Source organism: Lycorma delicatula, chromosome 8 (assembly GCF_047948215.1).
Source record: "Lycorma delicatula isolate Av1 chromosome 8, ASM4794821v1, whole genome shotgun sequence".
Classification (NCBI taxonomy): domain Eukaryota; kingdom Metazoa; phylum Arthropoda; class Insecta; order Hemiptera; family Fulgoridae; genus Lycorma; species Lycorma delicatula.
Genome location: NC_134462.1, coordinates 122,950,205 through 122,973,420, shown reverse-complemented (window position 1 = coordinate 122,973,420; position 23,216 = coordinate 122,950,205). Strand labels below are relative to the sequence as shown.

Sequence of the window (23,216 nt, the reverse complement as noted above, 5' to 3'; positions counted from 1 at the left end):
TACAAGACTACACTTCATTTATACTCATACATATCATCCTCATTCATCCTCTGAAGAATTATCTAAACGGTAGTTACCGGAGGCTAAACAGGAAAAAAGAGAGAGAGGTATTTATCATAGGTGAGGAGTCTTTATCAGGATCAGATATATTTTTATTACAAAGTGGTAAATAATAAATAAATATTTCTTATTGATTATTTCATATTTTTATAATTGTGTTTTAATACATTTTTATTGATTTTCATTTAAAAGTATGTAAGTTAATTATAATTATTTAGAAGTTTTAGTAGTTTCTTATGAACTAATTCTGCTGCATTTTTTCCAAAAATACCATCAAAATGATTGAAAAACGGATCTTCAACCCAATAGTTCATTACGACATTTTTTAATTCTTTGGCATATCTTTGTATGGACTGAAAATAAAACCATTCTTTTTAAAATAAAATTCTATAGCTAATTTTTTTGTTGTAGAACGAAGATTTACAATCGGTTTCTCCTAACAAAATCATAAGTTAATATATATATATATATATATATATATATATATATATATATATATTTATATGTATGATGTACCATACTAATTTATCTATTGCATGATAATAAAAGAGTAAAAAGATATCTAAATTGATTGGTTTTATTATTTTTTTTCTGAAAATTAATCACCAAATTTTCAAGATTTGAACAGGTTCTATCTTACCGTAGCATGAAGTGAGACTGAACAAGAATTTAGCGTTTTGATTTCTATATTATATTCATCTGTGTTCAATTTCATGCCCGTTTGTACGATTCTCTTTCAGAAAAATTTTATTTTATATAGGTTAAATTAAATATGCTAACATTTTTTAAAAAATTAATGAAAAATCTGTTCATCTTTAGTTAATTTTAGTATTCATCAACACATAATGAGTACAGACATTAATTAAAAGTAAATAAGTATTTTTTTAACTCCAGTGAACATTAAGCCAAGAAAAGAAATACTAAAATGTAAAAACCATGTCCTGCTAAGTTTTTTGATTCGAAACATGTACAACATTTTCATGTTTGGCCACGTGAAAAGATCTTGTTTATTGTTGGAATTAAATTATTTTATTTCTTTAGACTCTATGTTGTCATCTTGAATCAGACCGTATAATAATGATTATTCTTTTTAACAGTGAACTTTGAGGATATTTCGTCAAAATATTCAATCGAATAATAAAGAGATTCAATGCACTTCCTCTTCTTTGTACCCGATTAGTTCACTCGACTGTTATTCGTAAATCAATTAACGGTCTTTTTTTATATTGCAATAAGAGTGCTCTATTTCTTAAATTTCTTTCTTATCTTTCATCCCTTTTCTTTAACCTTGATCCCTTATTTTCCATTATAATTAATGTAGTTGTAGGTCTAAGCCTGCTACATTTTTCAATACTGAGGCTGATGGGACCTGAGGAGCGACTGCTAGGGGAGCTACTTTTGTAGCGATTCAGAAATATTTCTTTCCTGTTAATTGGCTGTACAACAGGCCCTAACGGATGAAATATTTTATCCGTAAAGTCATACCCATTTTAGTAAATATTTGAAAAGTGAGCGATTGGAACACGTAAGCCGGTGGTGTATGGCACCGCGCTTTGTCCGCTCACGCAATTAGGTTAGCTCTAGGAGCTATTTAGGACACTGGTCGATAAACTGTTTCGAGACTCAGTAGCCATCTGTGGCACAGACATTCGGTCGTATGCTCTAGGGCGACCGAATGTGTTGGTGCCCTTATTAAAAGAGAATGTATTAAACGTTGAAATTATTTGAGTTTTGTGTATGTATGAATAATTATTTAGTCTTAGAGATTAACAATAAAAAGGGATATTTTTTAATGTTATACTTAAGGTATGATCGGGATTATTACTGAATTGGTAACGAAAATTAATTTAAATCTTCAGCTGATAATATTGTCTTACACATTTGGGTCAGAAACATCTTGCAATTTTTTCAATTTATATTCTCACTAATTTCCTTCCTCATAAGCTCAACCTTAAGAAAAATATATCTAAAGAAAGAAAAAATTTAGAAAAATTTAATACCTTGGTCTTTAAAAATCCATCATTATTTCCATAAACCAATGCTATTGGTGTTTTAATATTTTTGATATTGTAATTTGGTGGTGTTATTTGCCCATATCTTCTCAAGTTTTCTACCAAATTATAACTGAAATGACGAGTTTTTCCTGAAAAGAAACATAATATTTCATTGTAAAATATTTATTTTTAGTTACATAAATTTTCACTTGTTTAAATATCTAAGATAAAAGTTACTCCAATGTGATGCACTACCAACGATAAGAAATAAAATCTTTCTTGAACATTTTCTGCACAACTGAATCAGCTATAAGTTTGGGTCATTAAAAAAAAACTCTAGTTATACTCTAATATTCTCTTGACAATTCTGATTAAAACTTCATACATTTCATTGATTTAAACACTCTATTTTTATGCTGTTTCATTGTAATAGTTGGCATTTTAACCTGACCAATCATTTCCTACTAAATAAAAAATTATCATTGAATATCAACTGAAAGCATTTTTTTCTGTTGTGAGTTTTTTTTGGGATTCTTTTTCCATAAAATTTTTAAACTCTCTCTCTCTCTCTCTCTCTCTCTCTCTCTCTATATATATATATATATATATATATATATATATATATATATATATAGATAGATAGATTAGATAGTTTGTATGTATGTATATATATAACTACATATATATATATATATATATATATATAGATATATATAATATGCAGTGGCAGCTTGGGTATAGGAACTGTAGAACTGCAGTACCTCCAATCTCCGCTTGATATTATCGATAACATTAACATAATGAGTCTTTTTTTCTTTATATCATTCTTTGTTCTTGTATAATTTATAATCCTTAAGCTTAATGTCAATAGCCAACCGTCAATTTATGAAGAAGATACAAAAATCTTTGTATGGAACTGTGCGCTTCACAGTTCCAGCGGCGTGGTGTTTGGCTGTTGTGCGCATCCTTGCAAGATTGCAAGGAAAAGAGAGCACTGTCGCTCCCACAGTGCCAACCCTGACGTGCTGGAGGAAGATAGATTTTTTTACTCCGCATGTGTACGGAATGTTTCTTGTTTGTTCCCTTTTCTAGTTTAGTTGGCGGAAGGAATATGAAAGCGGTTTAGTAGTTTTATCAGTAGCGATCAGAAGATGGCGGAAAGCAAGGGCTCTTAGATTCTCAAATCTATCCAAAAATTTGTCCTGCTGGAAGAACGAAAGAGTAATTGGATTGCTTGGCATTTCTCCCGTCACCATCCTATTCGGTCGTTCTAAAGCATAAGACCGAATGTCTGTGCCACAAACGGCTACTGAGCCTCGAAACATTTCAGTCATCAGTGTCCTAACTAGCACCTAGAGCTAACCTAAAAGCATAAGCGCAATAAGCGTGGTGTCATACACAGGTCGCTTGCATGTCCCACCGCCCACTTGTCGTATATCACTGAAATCGGTAGGCGCACCCCGACAACTGGTAAAACATATATGACTATCAATGATTAAATTTATATCGTCAAAGACATCCCAACCCCGTAGGGCGAAGACACCCACCTTGTGACGTTACCGGTTACCACCCCCCCCCCATTCCAAGACCTGAGGGGGTTTGCCGGAGGTCGTCTTTAGACCCTCTAACTGATTACATTCCACAGTCATCAGCCAGCCATCGGTCAGGATGTCACCAATGTAAATGCCTCGGCATACATTTGCCGAGGGTTCAAATTTTGCCTTCACGTAGGCCTCAAACGGATATCTTCACATCCAACCTAATATGATTCCCTCAAACTAACTGACCGAAACCCGTGAAGCGCGATCCTCGCGCCTAGTAAATATTTAACAACACCGTTCGTAACTGTGAATGCCTCAGAAAACGAACGATTTTAAAGTTAAATCAATGCTACACTCATACCAATAAAAGTTATGTTTTACGCAACATATAAGTTCAGACCTACACCCAATTAAGTCGACCAATTTAAATCACCTAACAAGGATAACGCAACCTCATTACGGTCCGCGCAGGAGCCGGGGACACACTCCGCACCACCTCATGGTCCCATCATGGTGTCTTGCATGGCATTACTAAGTCACGATCACGACCGCTACCGGCGGAGGGAAGCCACGCCCCCGGTCGCACAGGTTAACATACCCCGGCGGCGAGGCCAATCCCACCAGCGGAAGCCCCAAATCGAATCACAAACAATACAAATAAAACCGTGGCACAATGCCAATGCGCCTACGTCCAGCCAATCCAATGCCTAAGCAAAGGACCGCCTCCCGGGATCCTACCACGATCGAGTACCTCGATTAAACTCGCTCTGCAGACCTACCACACCGCAAGAGCGCGAAGAAAACCAGCCAATATGGACCACTCCTCTCGGATCATCCAGTTAATACAGAGATCCAGAAAGGAATGTATTCTCTCAAGTTCCCTAACAGCTCGTTAACGTTTGATCTCGTATCCGGGACAGACGTACGGGATGTGGTCCAATGTATCATCAGTTCCACAATCCGAGCATTGACTCGAATCCACCAAACGAAACCTAGGTAAACTCGCCCGAAAGGCACCGTACCCGGAGAGAAACTGTAATATACCGATTAGGAGAGACCCATCCAATCGCACCTAAATCAGATATAGGAAATTTACCATGCGTGTAGCGACCTGTGAGGGATTTGTCAAACCTGACCTGCCAAGGCGCAAGGGCCCGGTCTTCAATCTCCTGCTTTCGTTCTGACGTCAATAGGTTATTTACCTTGGAAATGTAGCGTTCCTTACGCTCATCAACCAAGATATCTATTGGTTTGACTCCGATTATAACAGAGACTGCCTACCGCGAGGTATACTGCTACCGGTAGCGATTTGTTTCTACAAGTGCAGCGTTCCTACCTTCTCGTCGTCGGGGCTGACAACGATCAGTGGCTGTCGGTCAACCTTAGTTGCTGTAGAGTTTAGGCTACACAGCTGGGTAGTGTGTTGTAGCAGTGCCACTGTCGGCTAACTGAACGAAGGGGGTGGTGTAGCGACCGGACACACTACGAGGCGGGATCTTCTCCCCTCGGGGGGGAATCGAGATGTCGGCTAACTAAGGACGATTCCTTTGTGTTACATCGTGTCTCCGTTCTTAAAATCTTGAGGCCAATATCTTTTCGATCCTCTGGCAGGTTCGGGAAGCGATTTCTTGTGGAGTTTCATTAAAGATTAGGTTTAAGTACCCACCTTTGCCTGCTGAGTTGAGATTTCACATTAACACTGCAGCTGCAGAGGTAACGCCTGACTTGCTGGCTACAGTTTGGAATGAAATCAACTTCAGGTGGGATGTATGTTGAATTACAAATGAAAGTCATATCAAACAAAAGTTATAAGTTATTGTCGGGTGAAAACCTTGATGTGTTGTTCTATGAAATGAGATCATAACTGAATATCCAAATTTTCTCAATAAACTTTTATATGCTTTCAAATGTGAAGTATTTTTTGAATCGCTCTGTACTTATTATGATAACAGTGTAATGTTCATAAAGGAAAGAAAGAATTCAAGAGACTCTAATTTTCATAAATGTCAAAAAATGACTTGTAGAAAATTATTAAATTAGAAGCTTATCTGAGACATAGGCAACAATATTTGCAAAGAACATAGTTCTTAGGAGTCTTTAAGAATGACAAAATAATAGTTACCAATATTCCTGTTATCCACAACTTCAATCTCAAGCATTAATTTTATATTATTTTTTCACAGTCAATTATGTTACACACAGTTTGGTATCAATTAATGTCAACCACTTTCAATTTTTTTAATCTTAATTGGAACTTTAATATATAATGATGTTCTATTATGATATACAACTCACTTTCAGATTAATTGAATTATTTTTCCAAAGCCATTTTGAAGATAATTTTCAGTAACTTTTGACTGGAGTTTCTACTAATATATATATATATACATATATACATATTAGAAAACTGGAAATATTCATCCATACATACAAAGAACACAAACAATAAATCTACTTTTACAAATTATCTCATACAAACATGTACAAAGACATTAACCACACGTACCATACCAGCATTTAAATATACTATATTGAAATAAAAATTCTAACACACTTGATCAATACAAAATTTACAGGTGTAAATTTATCAATAACAGCATATTTAACAAAGAAGCAAAATACACATAAATTTTATTATGTAGTTACTCATTTAAAACTTTTTAAAATTTTTTATAATCATTTAGAAATTTCAATGCATCTGCAATGGAAACAGTTCTTTTAAAATTACATTGAAGAAGGTGCTGATAATTAGTTGTGAAAGGCCTTTGAAATAATAGTTCCATTAATTTTGGCGTGAATCATTCATGATAAATTTAAAGTGTTATCAGGTTTTTTATACTCTTCAAATGAATTTAATGATATTTTACCTGATTTAAATGACTGTACCATATGTTCTGTTGTTTTTAGTGAACCACCTGCTGGTACAGAACTAAGATAAAACGGAACCAGTTTCTGAAAAAAATCATAATTTTAAGTAATTTTTTATTTCAAGTTGTGTGAAATTTTATTTTATCACAAAATTTTTATTTTGCTATTACCAAAAAATATTTACATCGTAGTTACTAAATGAAGAATGCTGTCTCTATAAACTAAACTGATACAGTCTTGCAGCAGTGTAACTAGTCCCTCACTTTTGATCAGAAACTGAATATTTTTTTTCATATTTTATCAAAGATTTTATATTCATAAAATCTTATATTCATTAAGTTTTTATATTAGTATCTGAATGAACACAAGCACATCAAATTTCTATTGATATTAAAATGTCAACTTCACTGGATTGGTTATTCATTATTAAAATGTTTATATATTTAGACTACATTATTTCAAATGTATAAAATTATATGTAACAGTAGTAAATTATTTGTAAATAATGAATATGATTCCTCACAATGTAAATTGTGAACATTAAATTATACAAATTTTTCTAATTTTATTTTTAATCACGGAAGGACTTTTACGGCATTGTTTATGCATTAAAGTGTAAATAATGTGCTGTTCAATAAAAACATGTACAATAAATAAATAAATCATTATAAAGTAATTTCCAAATTAAAAATAAAATATTTGCATATTAAACCGTGCAGTAATTATTTCAAATCTAACCTGTTATTATTTACAACTCTACACACACACATTATAAGTATTTTATGACTTTAAGCTTTAAGCATGATTTTAAACTTTAAGTCAGTCAACTGACTTAAGCTTTTGCACAGCTTTTTCATTGCAAAACCTTTCTGGCTTCACCAGAAAACTTTTGCAATTCATTAATTGAAAGGCTTACTTTTATTTTCATTATAAACATTTAAATATGAAAAATTTTACGGTCTCCTATATCAATATGCCTTTTGTATTGATTATAATGATTATCAAAATAAGATACAAGCATAAAAAATTCAAATATCAAATAAAAGTTTTGATTTTGGTTCCTCTGTTACTCTGTAGGGACAATTTAGTAAACAATTTTGTTAAAGAAGTGATCTATAATAACAAAAATAATAAATTAAAACAAAAAAATTGTTTAAAGATATTGTCAAAATAAAGTCTTTTATGATAGTAATGAAAAGAAATTACTTATTTTGGGTCCAGGGTACGATTATAGAGGCTCTCTCTCTCTTTTTCTTTTTTCTTTAGCCTCTGGAACCACCATGAGGTATTACTTCAGAGGATGAGTGAGTATGATACTCGTATGTGTGAATGTAAATGAAGTGTAATCTTGTACAATCTGAGGTTGACCACTCCTGAGATGTGTGGTTAATTAAACCCAACTATTCTGTTCCTAGTTTGAGCCAGCTAGTGATGTGCTCTAGTTTCTATTAGTGCTGGCCTGCGAGTCAGTTTTATACATTCATTCGAGTGAAGAATCCCATCTGGCGCAGTCATGTATTTCTTGGTCTAATGTGACTAGTGTTATATAGTATTGTTCAAAATAAATTCAACTGTCCTATTAGAATACGGTTTCATTTAATTTCATTTGAAAACAATTTTGGAAAATTGTAGATATTTTCTGGTAGCACAATATATGATGTATAAAATATCAACAACAAAAAATATATATACTAAAAAATTTGAAGGGTGATAGAACAAAAAAAATCATTTAATTTTTAAAGATGAGGGATGATTGGAAAAAAATTGAATTAGTGTACTTATATATGCAATGCAGGTAACAAGTTTGCCAAAGTTTTTTGTAGTACCTCTGAAGAAAATTCTGATTGGCTTTATCGCGATATCACCCACTGTCTGAACGATTTTTATTTTAAATTAATATGTTCAATGCCTTCCATATATAGAAATACTTGCCAAATTTAAGAAAATTGGTTTAGTCATCCTGAGACATAAGGCCAAAAGCAGGTATATTCACTTGTGCATACACATTTGCACATATACATGCAAACATACATACATATGTATGCTTATTTTGGTCTAGATGAATTAGTTGGACTCTAAAATGTAAAGATTTGCAAAAAATCCCCTTTTTTAACACAATCAATGTACCTTCTCCTTTAATATAGCTATTGCACCTGTATTCACCGAGAAAGTAACATATATTCTGATATGCAATTACTTTTCATAATAATCAAATTAGATGCTTGATATATCTTTTAATTAAGATAGTTTATGATAAGATAGAATGATTAATTATATAGTTAGGTGCTTGTTTATCTGTGTCTGAAACTGGGTTTGTAATTTAACTGAAGATTTGCTTGAGCGTGCTGATAAAAGAATTAGTGTTTAATATTCAGGGTATTGTACCTGCATTATAAATGTAGTTATGTTACAGCCATAGTATGTTCAAAGAAATAATTGTAATTTATATTTAGCAGAAGTACAATATAACGGTTCTTGAAGTATATCTGCTGTATAATTGTTAAAATAGAGTATAAAGTAATTTCTAAGTTTCCAAAATTTTCCAAGTACCTGGAGTGCGGTTATATTTTATCTAATTTGATCATAATCGTATAGGAAGATTTGTAAAGATCATTACACTTTTCTCTTATTTATATTAATTATGTACTTACCCTATCTAAGTTTTTTCTATTATCTCCAACAACATCCCCTACTATTGTTAAACAGATATCAATAGCAACTTCAGGACTACAAAATCTTTGTATGGCTGTTTGTAATGCTTTTGTCCGTGGGAAAATTGAATATTTTGTTGCTCGAACCAGTGGATTCTATAATAAAAATAATGGGTATATATAACTGTAATAATAAATTTAAAATAAAAGAATCCTAATTTATTGTAAGAATATTTATCTTGAATACGGATAAACATTTTTAGATTAAATAAATATTCAACTTTCTCCCATAGATCTAATGGAAGTGACAATTTTCATAGTTTTCACCCTCTTTTATCACCTTCATTCATCGCTTGCTTCATTTTACTTATATTAAATGTCACTACCCGTTATGGTTAATAAATGTCAATAGTACGGTGTAAAATTTTGTCCATAATTGTTTAATTTTGGGAATGTATGCAGGTCGACTTGTTAGTGTCTACCTGTTGACATTTTACTTCATACCCTTCAATTTTCAGGATATTATCTCTTAAGATGTTCTGAGTACTGTGAAATAATGTAATTGTTATGTGTGCGCTTATAATTTTAATCAGGACCCTTTATTCCTTATTATTACCATTCTCAACTGTCGTTTTCAATCTACTTTTTCTTTGATGTTAGTGTTAATTATATATATTTCTGCATCATTTTCTTTCATTATACAATGAAATATTTATTTGTTATGTAATGGCAATATATTTTTTATACTGACTTGTTATTTTTCATGTTTAATAAATTTTCTATCCTTATTATTTCATACTGTTACTAGTAAGTAGTATGTGTTAAAACAATTTTACAATATAAAATATCAACATAAAAAATCAATTTACATGTTAAATAATAACACAGGCCGACAAAAAAAAAAAATAATAATAATTTGGAATTAAGATAAAAGTAGGTGAATTTGAATGTATTTTTTATGCTGAATCTTGAAATGAAATCAGTCTTTCTTCATCACCCTCACGCCTGTTGTGCTTACGTTATCTTTTGACGTTAAGCTAACTGTTCGATCTCCCACTCTGTTTAATAAATTGACCGGTAAATGACGTTTTCAAGATTTTTGGAGGAAAATTCAAGGTTGTACGTGCCTTTAAAATCATCGGCCGATGTGGATAATGCAGTACACGAATCGACCAAATTGATTCGGTCAGCGGCGTGGGGCTCCACTCCCAATTTGGATTCTGTTGCCACAGCTCAAAATACATATCCGGTCTTCATCATAGAAAAGACAGAAGAACGTCAGATACTACGACGCGTATGAGAGAGAACTCGTTACCCTGGTGATAAGGGAAGATTTAACAGGGCTTCTCAAGAATTAAAAAGATTAATTTAAACTTTTAAAAACACTTCAGTTCAATGTTATATTGAAGATAGGCAGTCTGCTGAATATAATTTATGGAAAGCTACTAAGACGTTCAAGAGATCCTAGCAATCTATTCCTCCTCTCCCTAAAAATAACAGAACATAGGCGGGAAGTTTTCAAGGAAGACGAACTTATTTGCTGAACATTTTTCCGACTTGTTCAGCCCGATAACATTGAATCAGATGCAAATGAATTCAGGAAAATTTCCGAATATTTGATTTCTCCTTTTCAAATGTTCTTACCGATTAAACGCTTTACAATCCAACAGGTTTCTTCAGTGATTAACAACGAATTACATCCAACAAAGGCACCGGGATATGATTTAATCACCGGTCAGGTTCTTCAAGCATCACCTCGACAAGCGATACGTTTTGTCACTCTAATTTTTAATGCTGTTATTCGAATCGGTCATTTTCCTGGTCCGTGGAAAATTTCACAAATAATTCTTATACAGAAACCGGATAAAGAACCAACAGATGTTAAATCTTATAGGCCCATCAGTCTACTTCCAGTGCTCTTTAAAGTGTTTGAAAAGCCTTTTTTTTTAAAAATGAAGTAGTTCGTAAACGATCAAATTCCAAATCATCAATTTGGATTTAGGGAAAAACATGCTACTGTGGAGCAAGCAAACAGAATTGTTATAAATCATGCCCTAGACCACAAAAAATACTTTCTGTGGTTTTCCTCGAGTAAGTCAAGCTTTTGACAAAGTTTGGCATGTAGGATTGCTCTATAAATTAAAAAAAGGTGTTATCGATTGTTTTCTATGTAGTGCTAAAATCTTACCTAGAACATAGATATTTCCAAGTTAAACATAAAGATGTTTTAACGGATTTGTTCCTAATAAAATCAGGGGTACCACAAGGAAGTGTTCTTGGACCCATCTTATATGTTCTGTTTACTGCTGATTTGCCAATTACGACAGATACAACCGTATCTGCTGACAATACTGCAATTCTTACTGTCCATGAAAATCCAGCTACTGCATCTCATTATATTCAAGATTATATCACTCTCCTTGAATTGTGGTTTACATGTTGGAAAATAAAGATAAATGAACAAAGTCGAAGCACGTCACATTCACCCTTCGAAAGGAAAACTGCCCGACTGTTTCTATTTTTAATATTCCAATTCCAAGTTCTCAAGAACGTAAATATTTAGGTTTTCATCTTGACCAGCGCCTTACTTTATTGATTTATAAATCCATCTTGAAACCAATTTGGACTTGAATTATGGGGTACAGCAAGCAATTCCAATATTGACATACTTGAACGTTATCAGACAAAAACACTGTGAAAAATGTAAACATACCTTGGTATATAAGTAATAACTTCATACATAATGATATTAAATAACGAACCGTTAGGCAAGAGATCTGACTGATCGGTCAACGATATCAAAATCGTTTGGATCGGGATTCAAATTAAATAGCAGTCAATTTATCGGATAACTCTATCAACGATTTTTCAAGATTAATGAGAAACAATATCCTTGATTTGATATATCGATTCAATTAAGTTGTTTTTTAATCCAGATTTACAAACTCCTCTTCAATTTCACATCTTTTCGTTGTTAACTTTTAAGTTATAAACCACTAGGTTTGTAGCTTCTTAATGTTCATTCAAAATTTAGCTTATTTACTTATTATTCAATTTTATTTCTGAACCGACTGTAAAGTTACTGTAACATTATAATAATAATAAAAAAGTGCACTTTTGTAGTGATCATAATGTATAGCTGTTAACACACACAGTATATATATATATAAGAAACATGCAACTTATGTAAGATAATTTTCAATCAATATATCATGAAGCTGGTGTAGCTGAGTGTAGGACATCATTCAACAGCATTCAGTAGTGAACTGATTCAAAACTCAGCTAGTTATTTTTTTTATCGTTCTTTAATATATAGAAAAAATACCCTCAGGTTCAACTGCCAATTTCTTTGTTGGTTCTATGTTGTAATTTTGGAGTAATTTTGTTGTATTTTTGGTTGTAATTTTTCTATGGGTAATCTCAAACCTGTGTTTTACTATATGTTTTGCAGTAAATCCACTCTTTCAGTGTGTAAATTTAACTGGAAACACATGTCCATCCTGGAAAACATGACCACACACATTCAAGAGCCAAATTTTTGTCCGGCATCAAAGGTCAACATGGTGGTTAAACTTGGGCTTTCTATACTACTGGTACGATTTCTTACTTTTTCTTCATATGGTAGTGGTGCATGATAACAGGCTAATTATCTAATCTGAAATAGAGTTTATCTACATATTTTCTCTTTCTTCATATCCTGCTAAATTCCTAATTCTTTGGTATTCCTAATGTTGTAGAATTATAATGTTATGAGAGAATATTGCTAAAAATGCTATTTCTGAAAGCCATTAAAGTAGCTCATAATTGTATATATATATGTATACACAAACACAGATTTATGCTAAACATGTATTGGAAAATAACATTATGCTAAAAAACCATTCATAAAAAAGTTTATTTAAGATTTATCATTTCAGTTATTTTGATTATTAAACAATATCATCAATAGATATTGTGAAAAAAGTAAGAATAAAAAGTGAATAGATAAATGAAAAAAGAAATAATAATAATAAATATTAATTGACTAAAAAACAGCAGTGTGAAACAAATTTCTGCAGTGATGATTAATTAATAATCTAAATGATCGTTTAGGTTAGATTTCAAATCTTTGTAAATAGTTTGTGAACATAATCTTCTTTTCCAATTTATATTGGTATATATATATATTTATATCTTTTTGTTTTAAGGTTAATTTTATCCTCATCTATTATTGTATTTGTTAAATAAACTTAAACTTGGTTAAATAAACTTTTTATAATTTTGAAATAATTTTGCTTTAGAATGAATAAGTAAGCTAATTTAAATTTCAGTAATTGATCTTGGTTGATGGAATTAACGACTAAAAGACATTGGTAACATGAAAGTTTTTGTAAAAAGCTGATTATAAAAATATAACATGTACACTCTATAAAAATGTTACAAACCCTCCTGTTACTTTGATATCTTGGAGGCAAGCATGAGCCATTATTTGGATTTGAATATGGGCTCTGCATTGGCTATTATTACAGATGATCTGTAATGATTTTAGTTTACCAACAAATTATTTTTGTATAATTGTTGCCTCAATAATACAGTTGTTAGTAGAACAATTGACTGATGTAACAAATATCCGGAGTTCGTTTTGTAGCAAGAGGCAAGACATTATTTTCATTGATCTTAATTAGTTAATTAAAAATCAGATTCCTATACAAATAAGAAGACAAAAATTTTTATTCTTGATCAGTACATCATAATACATTACATACATCACAACAGGAATGAGTAAGATTAATTATAAAATAAAAAAAATAAGTCGACTAAAATCCATGTAGATTATTTAAAATATAAATGCATCAACTAATGTTAAGATAAATACATAAAGATGTTAAATATAAAAAAGAGCTGCAAAATAATTCACAGTTCAGAAGACCTTTTTGAAAATTAAAGCACATTATTTACTCATATGTACACGTTGAACAGAAAACAAATTTTAAAAGAAATTGTTAATAACTACTATTTAAAAAATAATTAATTGACAGGGTAATATTGTTCTATAAAAGAAAATCTTTTTTCTTTTCTTTGGAAGATTTTTCAGGTCGTTCCGTAATTTATTACATAATAAGACCCCTTCTTGTAAACGGAACAACATATTGTCTTCGAATTTACAAAAAACAGTTCTGAGTCTGATTAATAGAGGTGGATATTGTTATTTTTTTAAGAATAAATCTATTCTCTATTCCACAGATTACACCTTATTAATTAAACAACATTATGAAAAGTTAACATCTTTAATTTTCTAACACCAATCTACGTGATTCATATTTGGAACTTATAGCTGCCAAACAATAATCTGACAACCACTTTTGTATCTTGAAAACTTGTTCTGACTTTTTGGAAGTGACCTAAGAGATGATATTATATTGTAGACAGTAGTACTCGTGTATGTGTGTGTGTGTGTGTGTGTGTGTGTGTATATATATAATCATAACAAATGTGTAGTAATGATGATAAGCTAGGATTTTAAGGAGGTGGGTAAAAGCAAAACTGTGTGGTTTAATTTTGTAGCAATCAAAAAAAAATTTTATCATCCTGAGAGGACTTGTCATTAAAAAACACCCTGAAATTTTGCTTTCAGGCAGTAGAAAGTTATCCTGTTGGAGGCATCACATATTAAAGTAATTACTATAGATATAAGAAATTGTAAGTAGTATTAATATAAGTATATTAATAAGAAGTTATACCATACCATAATGATAGGTGAAAACAAATTAATTGTGTTTAAAATAAGCGATTGACTTATTCTTGGTGGATTAAAAAATGGAGCCAGAAGTATAGAAACTTTTACTTTTTCTAGATATTCTGGTCTCTCAGAACCCATTATTAGAAATTCACATGCACCCAAACTATGTCCAATGTATGAAAGTTGTGATGCTTCTGTTATAGCAAGTATTTTTTCAATAAATGCTGGTAAATCATACACTCCAAATTCATGGAAGCTGTAACATAATAACAAATGTTGATTATTTTTTATATTCAGTAAAATCTATTCTAATAGCATAAATTAGCTAAAAAATATTTATTTATACTAATACTTTATAATAGTAAAATATTATTATACTAATATGTCAATACATTATTGATACTGTATTTCATACAGTTGGCTTAATCTTTTTGGGATATTTTTTCTGCCATATTGATTTTAAGTGAATAGAATTAAAGAAAAATTACTGTTTTGAAATAGCTATTAAAAGTTTTTCTCTTAAATACAGTAAAAGTTCAAATTTTAGAGGTAATTTAATATTCAAAAAACCTTTAGTTTTATTTTTGCATTAAATATCTAATTTATTTTTACAATTTGTCCCTGGTTATATCGGATAAAACAAAGGATGAATTGGTGAGGAAGGGCAATGTAGTCATGAGGATGGTACATTCCTGGTTGGATGAGGAGGTTTTCATTTGGCCTTAGAGAAGACTCAAGTTGTGGTTATGGCAGGAAGGAGACGGTTGGCTCCAATAAGTTTAGTAGTAGGAGGTGTGGAGATTGTGGAAAGTTCCTTGGAGCTTGGCTCGATAATAAGAGATGTTTTTAGCCTCATGTGGTCGAGGATGTACAGGAAAGTAAATGAACAGTGGCTGCAGTGTGCAGGCTAATGACCGAGTTTGGCGAAAAGGAGGCTGTTGGCATCGGTGGCTCGGTTCATTGTCATGTATGCGATTCCGGCATGGAAACGAGCCTTGAAGAAGAAGAAGGCCTGGAACCAATTGTTAAGTCTTCAGAGGCCCTTGGCTATTGGGGTAACTAGGGCGTATCGTACAGTCTCCACCGAGGTGGCATTGGTAATAAGCTGGGATGTCGCCGTGGGATCTTGTAGCGGAAGAAATGGTGAAAGAAGAGAAGGGCAATCGAAGAGTCAGACAAAAGGGGAAATGTTGGATAAGCGGCAGCAGAGGTGGTCCAGGAGTCAGGTGGGTAACTGGACGAGGAGGCAAATGCCGCAGATTATGCCACGCCTGGTCAAGAAACATGATGAAGTCAACTATGAATTGACGCAATTCTTGATTGGCCATGGCTGCTTCAATAAGTTGCTCTGTGATAGAAAGAGGAGCAGGTCGCTGGAGTATAGATATTGTGGGCAATGCGATGCGGTTGAACACACGGTGTTTAACTATTTTAGATGGGAGAAGGGTAGGAGGGAAGTGCTGGCTACTGTTGGTGCCATTACACTGGATAATGTGATAGAGGCAATGTTACATAGCCCTAGAAACAGGAACCTAATTGGTAGGATGGTGGGCAACATTTTGAAAAAGAAAGCGATGGAGGAAGTTGAAGAGGAAGAGGGTGGTACGTAGGGGGGTAGTGTAGGGTGTGTCTGGATAGCCCCGTTCATGATGAGTGCGATGCTGAGGTGTTGCAATCCGATGAGTGAACGGGGACTCCTGGGGTGAGTAGGAAGGGAAACCGTAAAGACCGATCGGAGGTCCTTTGTTTGGGGGACTTCTGATTTGAGGCAGGCAAATAAAGACCTAGAACCGGTTAGGGGTCCCCCTTGGGGACCCCTGATTTGAGGCAGGTGATTGAGAGGACGTAATCCCGGCCGACTGGGTGGTACCCCATGCCGGGGACGGCACAGCCGACTCTGGCATGGTCACCCGGACAGTTAGAGGCAATGGAACCCCTAGAACCGAGTGTGCTTTCGCGGCGGGACCGAGTCTAGGTGGTTGGCGGAAAAAATAAGAATTTGTGTTACTTTATAAAATTCAAAATTGGTTTTTTCACGATATCCCCTCACTTCTTTAGTTAATTTTGAAAAAAAAAAAATATAGTCAGTGCTTCATATCTGTAAATATTTAACCAAAATTTGAAGAAATACAGCTCGGTCAATTCTGAGATATAAGGCCAAAAGCAGTGCGACAGACATATATACATATGTTTTTGGTCTTGAATTAATTTGAACTCAAAACACAAAGATTGCAAAAACTTGATAATCATATTTTAACATGATCACTGTATTTTTCCCTTTATAAGGAGAAATGCTAATTCAGTTATATTTGCTGGAAAAGTAAAATATTACACGGTCTTACCTAAAACATTATACCTACTTTTTTGAATTATAGATTAATTAAATTTTGAAAACATACAAGTATTCTTGTTAACTTCTATTAAGGTTATTGTAAGATTAAATGTTGTGAATTAATATATTACCTGAAATCCCAAAATTTTTTACTGTCTACATCATATTTATTATGCGCTTGTGAATTAACATTTCCGCGTTGATCTCCAAGCCAAACATCATATCCATTATCAGCAAGTATAAATGCTACAAACAAGTTTATTTAAATTTTTGTGGTTTTTTTTTTCAAAAAATAAAATATAGGCTAAAGTGTATATAATAATAAATAATAAGGCTATTCTAATGATCCAAAAAGTAACACTATTTAAATATGCATAAAGGAAGAATCTTGTGTTACAGGTTCAGAAGATCTTAGTGAGCTTAAAATTTGACGAAAAATCAAGCACAATATAAAAATTCTTGAAAATAGCTATTGTTTCATCGACAGGTAGCCCATGATTTTGCTGAAGCCACCACACTCATTTATTTTCTTCTAACAGTGCAATTAAATGCTAAATTAGTAGTCGATAATTTACTCTTCTACAATTTTATCAAAAAATAAAAAAACCTATTACATAGTGACAGAAGATCACATACCAAACACCTATTTAATTTATATAAGGATTGTTCATGAAAATAGTACTCGCTTCACTGCTGCTTGTTCAAACATTTTGATGGTTTATGTAGCTCAGCGGGTGAAACAAGTTATTAGGTAACCTAAAGGCCAGTTTGCCCAGTAATAACATTGAAGCCTAAAAACTTATTCTTCTTCTGTGGACTTACACACCGTTATTCTCAATACCGGTACAAAAATGAACTTGACAGTTATTCAACAGCAATTGTCACTAAACCATAATTCTACCTATTACAGAATTTAATTATTATTTAGGAGAGATTGACTTTTTACTGATCACATGTACTCATATATGCGCTGACACAACATAAAACAAAGGCTGTTGGGATGATACTATTGTGTGTCAAGGTTATTTATACTACCATGAAAAATTAATCTTTTTGCTATCTGATGAATGGAGTTTTGTAATATTTACCAGGTATAAGGATATATCCTCACATTTTAAGAGTAATATATCTTTTGAAACCCCTGTTAGTTTAATGTTTATTTTTATACAAAATCTCATGTCATTAGATTTTGTTAGAGTTCGCAAGAAGTTACATATACATCAGCACACACACACCACACACACACACACACACACACACACACACACACACACACACACACACACACACACACACACACACACACACACACACACACACACACACACACACACACACACACACACACACACACACACACACACACACACACACACACACATATGAGATTTTATTATACTGTATAATAACACGTTTACCTAAACTCTCATTGCATCCAGGTAAAAGCCATTGGTCAGATGCTGACAACAATCCATGTAAAAATAAGACAGGACGATGTGGTCCTGATTTTCCAGTAATTATTCTTGTTAATAATAAAATGTAACCATCTTCAGTTGTAACTTTGTATTCCTCAGCTGTATACCCCCGTTTTACAATTAGTTCTGACTGGAACATTATTAATAAAAAAAGATAATCATTTATATTTAAAATAAAGAATCGTATTTATTTATTTATTTATTCATTAGATAATGCTAAGGTCTGAATCTTAGATTTAATTATTGTATGAATTTTTCCAGTTTATAAAAAATATCAGTCCCGACCGTGTTTCAAACCCAGAACCATCTAAGTGAAATGTAGTAATGCTTCCCCTCTGTCAAAGAGGATGGAACAATGTATACTGTACGTTTAAAATTTACAGAAAAATAATTTTTCGTATATATCAAACTTTTTTTTTCTAAATAACAATAGTTATGTAAATATTATTAAACGCAACACTGTATAAAGTACTTACTTTTATATAATTTACCGGTATTAATTGTGTAATCTGTTTCAGTACAGCTCTTGGCCAAACCGTTACTATTTAATTAAAAGTTCAGAAAATTGAATCCCAGAAGCATTATACAGTTTCTCATTAAATTGTTTTTTTTGGTCGCAATTTATCATAAATGACAATAGGAGTATAGATTCCTTTCTAGTGTGTCTGAATATTATGTAATGTTACATAAAATAATTTGTTATTATGTGTTTTAAGAATTAGTTATTCGTTTTTAGAAAGAAATCACTATGTTTTCTCTAAATTATAATTTCTCCTATTTATTCGACTATCTTACTTACTTGTATTATCTTTTTTCAGTGAAATTTCGTTGCTTTTTTTACCGCTTATCATACTTATTTACCGTTTACAGATTTAAAGGTTTATTTTTTTAGAAAAATGAAGGCAAAAAATGAATTTATTCGGTTTATTTTAAACAAATAGGTGTGTTATCACAGTGAAGGTTAATTATTTTTTTTCAAATGTGCCTTATTGAAACGGTTTAAAACTGATAATATATTTTTTTTAAAGTTACATTATTTATTTTTATTTTTACTTTACCAACAATATATAGCTTTCTACTGCTGTTGCGGTAGCATAGTTAAGGTACAGCTAGTCTGTATTTTTATCAACATCTCAAATTATCTCGGCTTAAATTATTTGAAAATAACTCGGCAAATTTCCACATATAATAATGTTCATTGGTGACATTAAATTTTGGACAAAATTAAAAAAGGGGAGGGGTAACTACTGGTATTTTGAATTTTTTTTGTGTAGTGGTGATAGAAAATTCAACTTGAGAATGATGAAAGTATAGTTATGTTACTTAAAATTCCAAAGTTTCATGTCGATCGGATTTAGGGAGTTGGATATTCAACACTCTTTCTAAACAGATTTTGCATCGTATTTCGAAAAGTCGTTGACGAAAAAACTTAAAATTTATCACATATATTTGACTATACATACATATTACATATTTTAAACCTTGACAAATGTCCTACTAGCTTCAGTCACTTTATCAGCCGTTTAGATTTTTTAATAATTATTAATACCGCCATAAATAATAGTTTTTATTGAATTGTTTTTTTGTTTTTTTTAATGTTACGCCTTTTATTTTGAACAAAATGAAACCTCAGTTATTTAAATCTGCTGATAAACAGCTGAGATGGATGAAACTATTAAAGTGGATTGCAAAAATGATACGTGAAAACAGGCACAAAATTTTGAGACTGCTCATTTCACATTTTATTTTTTTCTTCTATCACTAAACTAATTTTATATTCAAATGAGAAATTTAATTAAAATATTTTCATATAAGGCAGTCTTTAAACGAATCATTCATTTTTGAGATAAATATCGCTATGTTTGATGTCCTCTGCCATCTTGTGAAACATTACCAGACTTCCAGAAAAGATTTCTAAAATCGTTTGCCCGATTAAATTTGTTATCTAAAGTCGATTTCCAAAATTCTTTTTAAAAAAATAATAACAATTATTTATTTTATTTTATTTTTTTATTTTTGGGGAGTAGGTAGGTGGAAATGCATATACGCATGGTGTGTCGGGCTCCCCCACTGATGGTATTATCCAATCATCATCAGCAGACTACCGACAAACCACCCCCTTTCTACCAGGACTCGACGCGGAACTGTTTAAAACATTACTTCCGGCGGAGTCCTGCTATACTAGCCTGAGAAGGCGCTACCTAATTTTCAGGATTATCCAGGTAACTCTTCTTGGTCCTGAGAATCCTGCCGACGAATCGGGTTACACTCTCCCAGCTGCTCAGGTTACGGAGCATCATCGCAACCACGTTGTGGGGGGGTCAGTGCACCGACATCCGCCTCTAGTATCCCTCGATCTGCCGCCCACCGAGCACATTTGAAAAGGGGTGCTCGGCGTCGTCCCGTACACCGGGGCAATAGAGACAGTCGGGGGACAGCGCTTTCCCTATGACATGGAGGTAAGCGCGGAAGTACCCGTGACCCAGTAATAAACTGGGTCGTGTAGTATTCCGCTTCTCCATGCCGCCGTTCCGTCCACGGTCCGACCAGAGGGATAAGCCTTGCGGTCCATCGTCCTCTGGTCTCGAAGTCCCAGGTTTCTTGCCATGCGAGAAACGTGCGAGTGCGTTCCTCGTTGGCAATGGTATCCTGGTCTTCGCCTGCCCGGCGCCTCCTAAAGATCGCATGGCGCTCCCTTGCCAAAATAGCAATGGGTATGACGCCGGCGACCACCAGTACTGCAGGATCGGAAACCAGTGCGAGTAGTGACTTGGTCGTGGAAGCAATGTTTCTTGGTTTGTCTTATTTTAGTGGTCATGGTAGTAGTAAACTGTGTGAATTAGTGTAGTATAAGTTTTAGTTGATAGCGCTTAGTTCTACGAGTAATTTAAGACATAAACGGTGCAAATCGTTGTTAAAACAACAACAAACTCATGCACCACTTACAGAATTAAAAAGAAAAAAACAATTACTTTAATATTAGAAAAGCGGGTAACTTTTAATTGTAGCAGATACTGAAAAGGAACCAACGCCGCTCCGTATAAAGCTATAAATTTTGATTAACATATGCGATTACTAATTTGATCGACCACTAAATAATAATCACGTGACTTAGGGAACTTTAGAACAGAAAAATAATCGTAAAAACAAATATAAAAATTTTATTGAAATATACATTATATTTCCATAATAACTAGTCTTTTCTCATTATTCATGCAAAATGAGGTTTTTATAACGATATGTTTGTAAATAAAATAATTATTAAAAAATGTTGTAAATAAAGTAATTTTTCTGAAAAATCTAAATTTTGCACGAATAATTTGAAGAGACTATTACGAAAATATACGTATATTTCAATATAATTTTTTTTACTTCTTTTTCAAACCGGAAAATGATTGATTTTCTTAATCTATTCGACTAAGAGGTTTTCAACTAGCAATAATCGCACCTCAGATGAACTTCATTGGTTACGATATCGCCACTGCGCAAAGTTCTATTCGACTAAGAAAATCCTACATAATGTTACATAAAAATGTAGCGAATTATAATATTATGTTTTTTGTACTTTTCTTCTTTTCTTCTATATAGTGTTTATTATCGCAAACGATAGTGATGAATTCGTATTTCTCATCCCCCTTCAAAAAAAAACAATGCTTTAGATTCACCGGTAAATAGAATTCGGTTTTATTTTAAAAAATACAGTTTTGTAGTACAGTCGTGTTAAAACTAATCTGTGAAAATATAACGCATTATTTTTTTTTATAATTATGATAAAGTTCTTTATTGAAAATGTCTGTTGACATTATAATTATAGTATTCTTATTTCCCTTCCAAATCATCCAACATTCCTATTCTCCTTCTTCCTCGTCCCGCACACCCGAATTTTTCTCTTCAATTATTACTTTTTGAATGCAGTGATGTCTTAGGACGTGGCCTATATGATTAGCTTTTCTTTATTGTGTTGTCTTAATCAAACTCCTACCTCGTTTATATCTGTCAAGACCCGATCATTAGTTATGACAAAGTTACAGAGATGTACTAATAAAAATGATATGTTTTTATAAAATATTAAAAAAGCAATATTCCAATTTAAAAACTAATTTTGCTTATTAAATCCGAATCTTCCTCCAGAACTATTTTCTGAATGTTAATTCATGTAACTTAGTTATTTAAGTTTAATTCGTACTTCTTGTAAATCAATTATAAACATATTATCGCTAGTGTGTGTGTGTGTGTGTGTGTAATAAATATATATATATCAGTAGATGTATACATATGATTACGATTATTAATTTAAATTATTTAGTAAAATACTTACCGTGTTTAAATATTTTCCGTAAACGTAGATGTCAGAATCGATATCATTTATTTCTGCATCTTTACTGTATTTTTCAGATAAATTTAATAAATTATTTACGTTAAAAGCATCTCCACTTACAAGAGAATTCACTACAGTCTTCATATCAATTGTTGTCATCGGAAACGTTTCTGTTGCATTGCAGAAACTGTTTTTTTCAGTTAATAAGATTATTATAATTTTTAATTTGAACAAAATATGTTTTTCGATCATTATTAA

At 32.4% G+C, this 23,216-nt stretch overlaps 1 protein-coding gene and 1 pseudogene across 1 annotated transcript; both read right to left on the bottom strand.

Moving 5' to 3' along the window:
* Nucleotides 1–260: 260 nt before the first annotated feature.
* On the bottom strand, nucleotides 261–23,216 carry LOC142329525 (lipase 3-like). Its single transcript, XM_075374198.1, has 8 exons — nucleotides 22,959–23,216; nucleotides 18,584–18,770; nucleotides 17,297–17,411; nucleotides 14,840–15,089; nucleotides 9,115–9,270; nucleotides 6,463–6,547; nucleotides 2,061–2,203; nucleotides 261–413 (listed from the first exon to the last, which is right to left on the bottom strand). The coding sequence occupies exons 1-8, from the start codon at nucleotides 23,208–23,210 to the stop codon at nucleotides 261–263; spliced, it is 1,341 nt and encodes a 446-aa protein (XP_075230313.1). The 5' UTR covers nucleotides 23,211–23,216.
* LOC142329613 (U4 spliceosomal RNA) lies at nucleotides 22,014–22,133 on the bottom strand (annotated as a pseudogene).

What these genes read in the sequence shown, in the direction of transcription:
- LOC142329525 (XM_075374198.1), bottom strand. Translation starts at nt 23,210, where the DNA reads ATGATCGAAAAACATATTTTGTTCAAATTAAAAATTATAATAATCTTA. An exon ending in TGTTTTCACCTATCATTATG is followed by an intron (nt 9,271 to 14,839) that starts GTATGGTATAAC and finishes TTTTTATTATAG; the next exon opens with AATCCACTGGTTCGAGCAAC. An exon ending in ATAGAAAAAACTTAGATAGG is followed by an intron (nt 6,548 to 9,114) that starts GTAAGTACATAA and finishes GATTTTTTTCAG; the next exon opens with AAACTGGTTCCGTTTTATCT.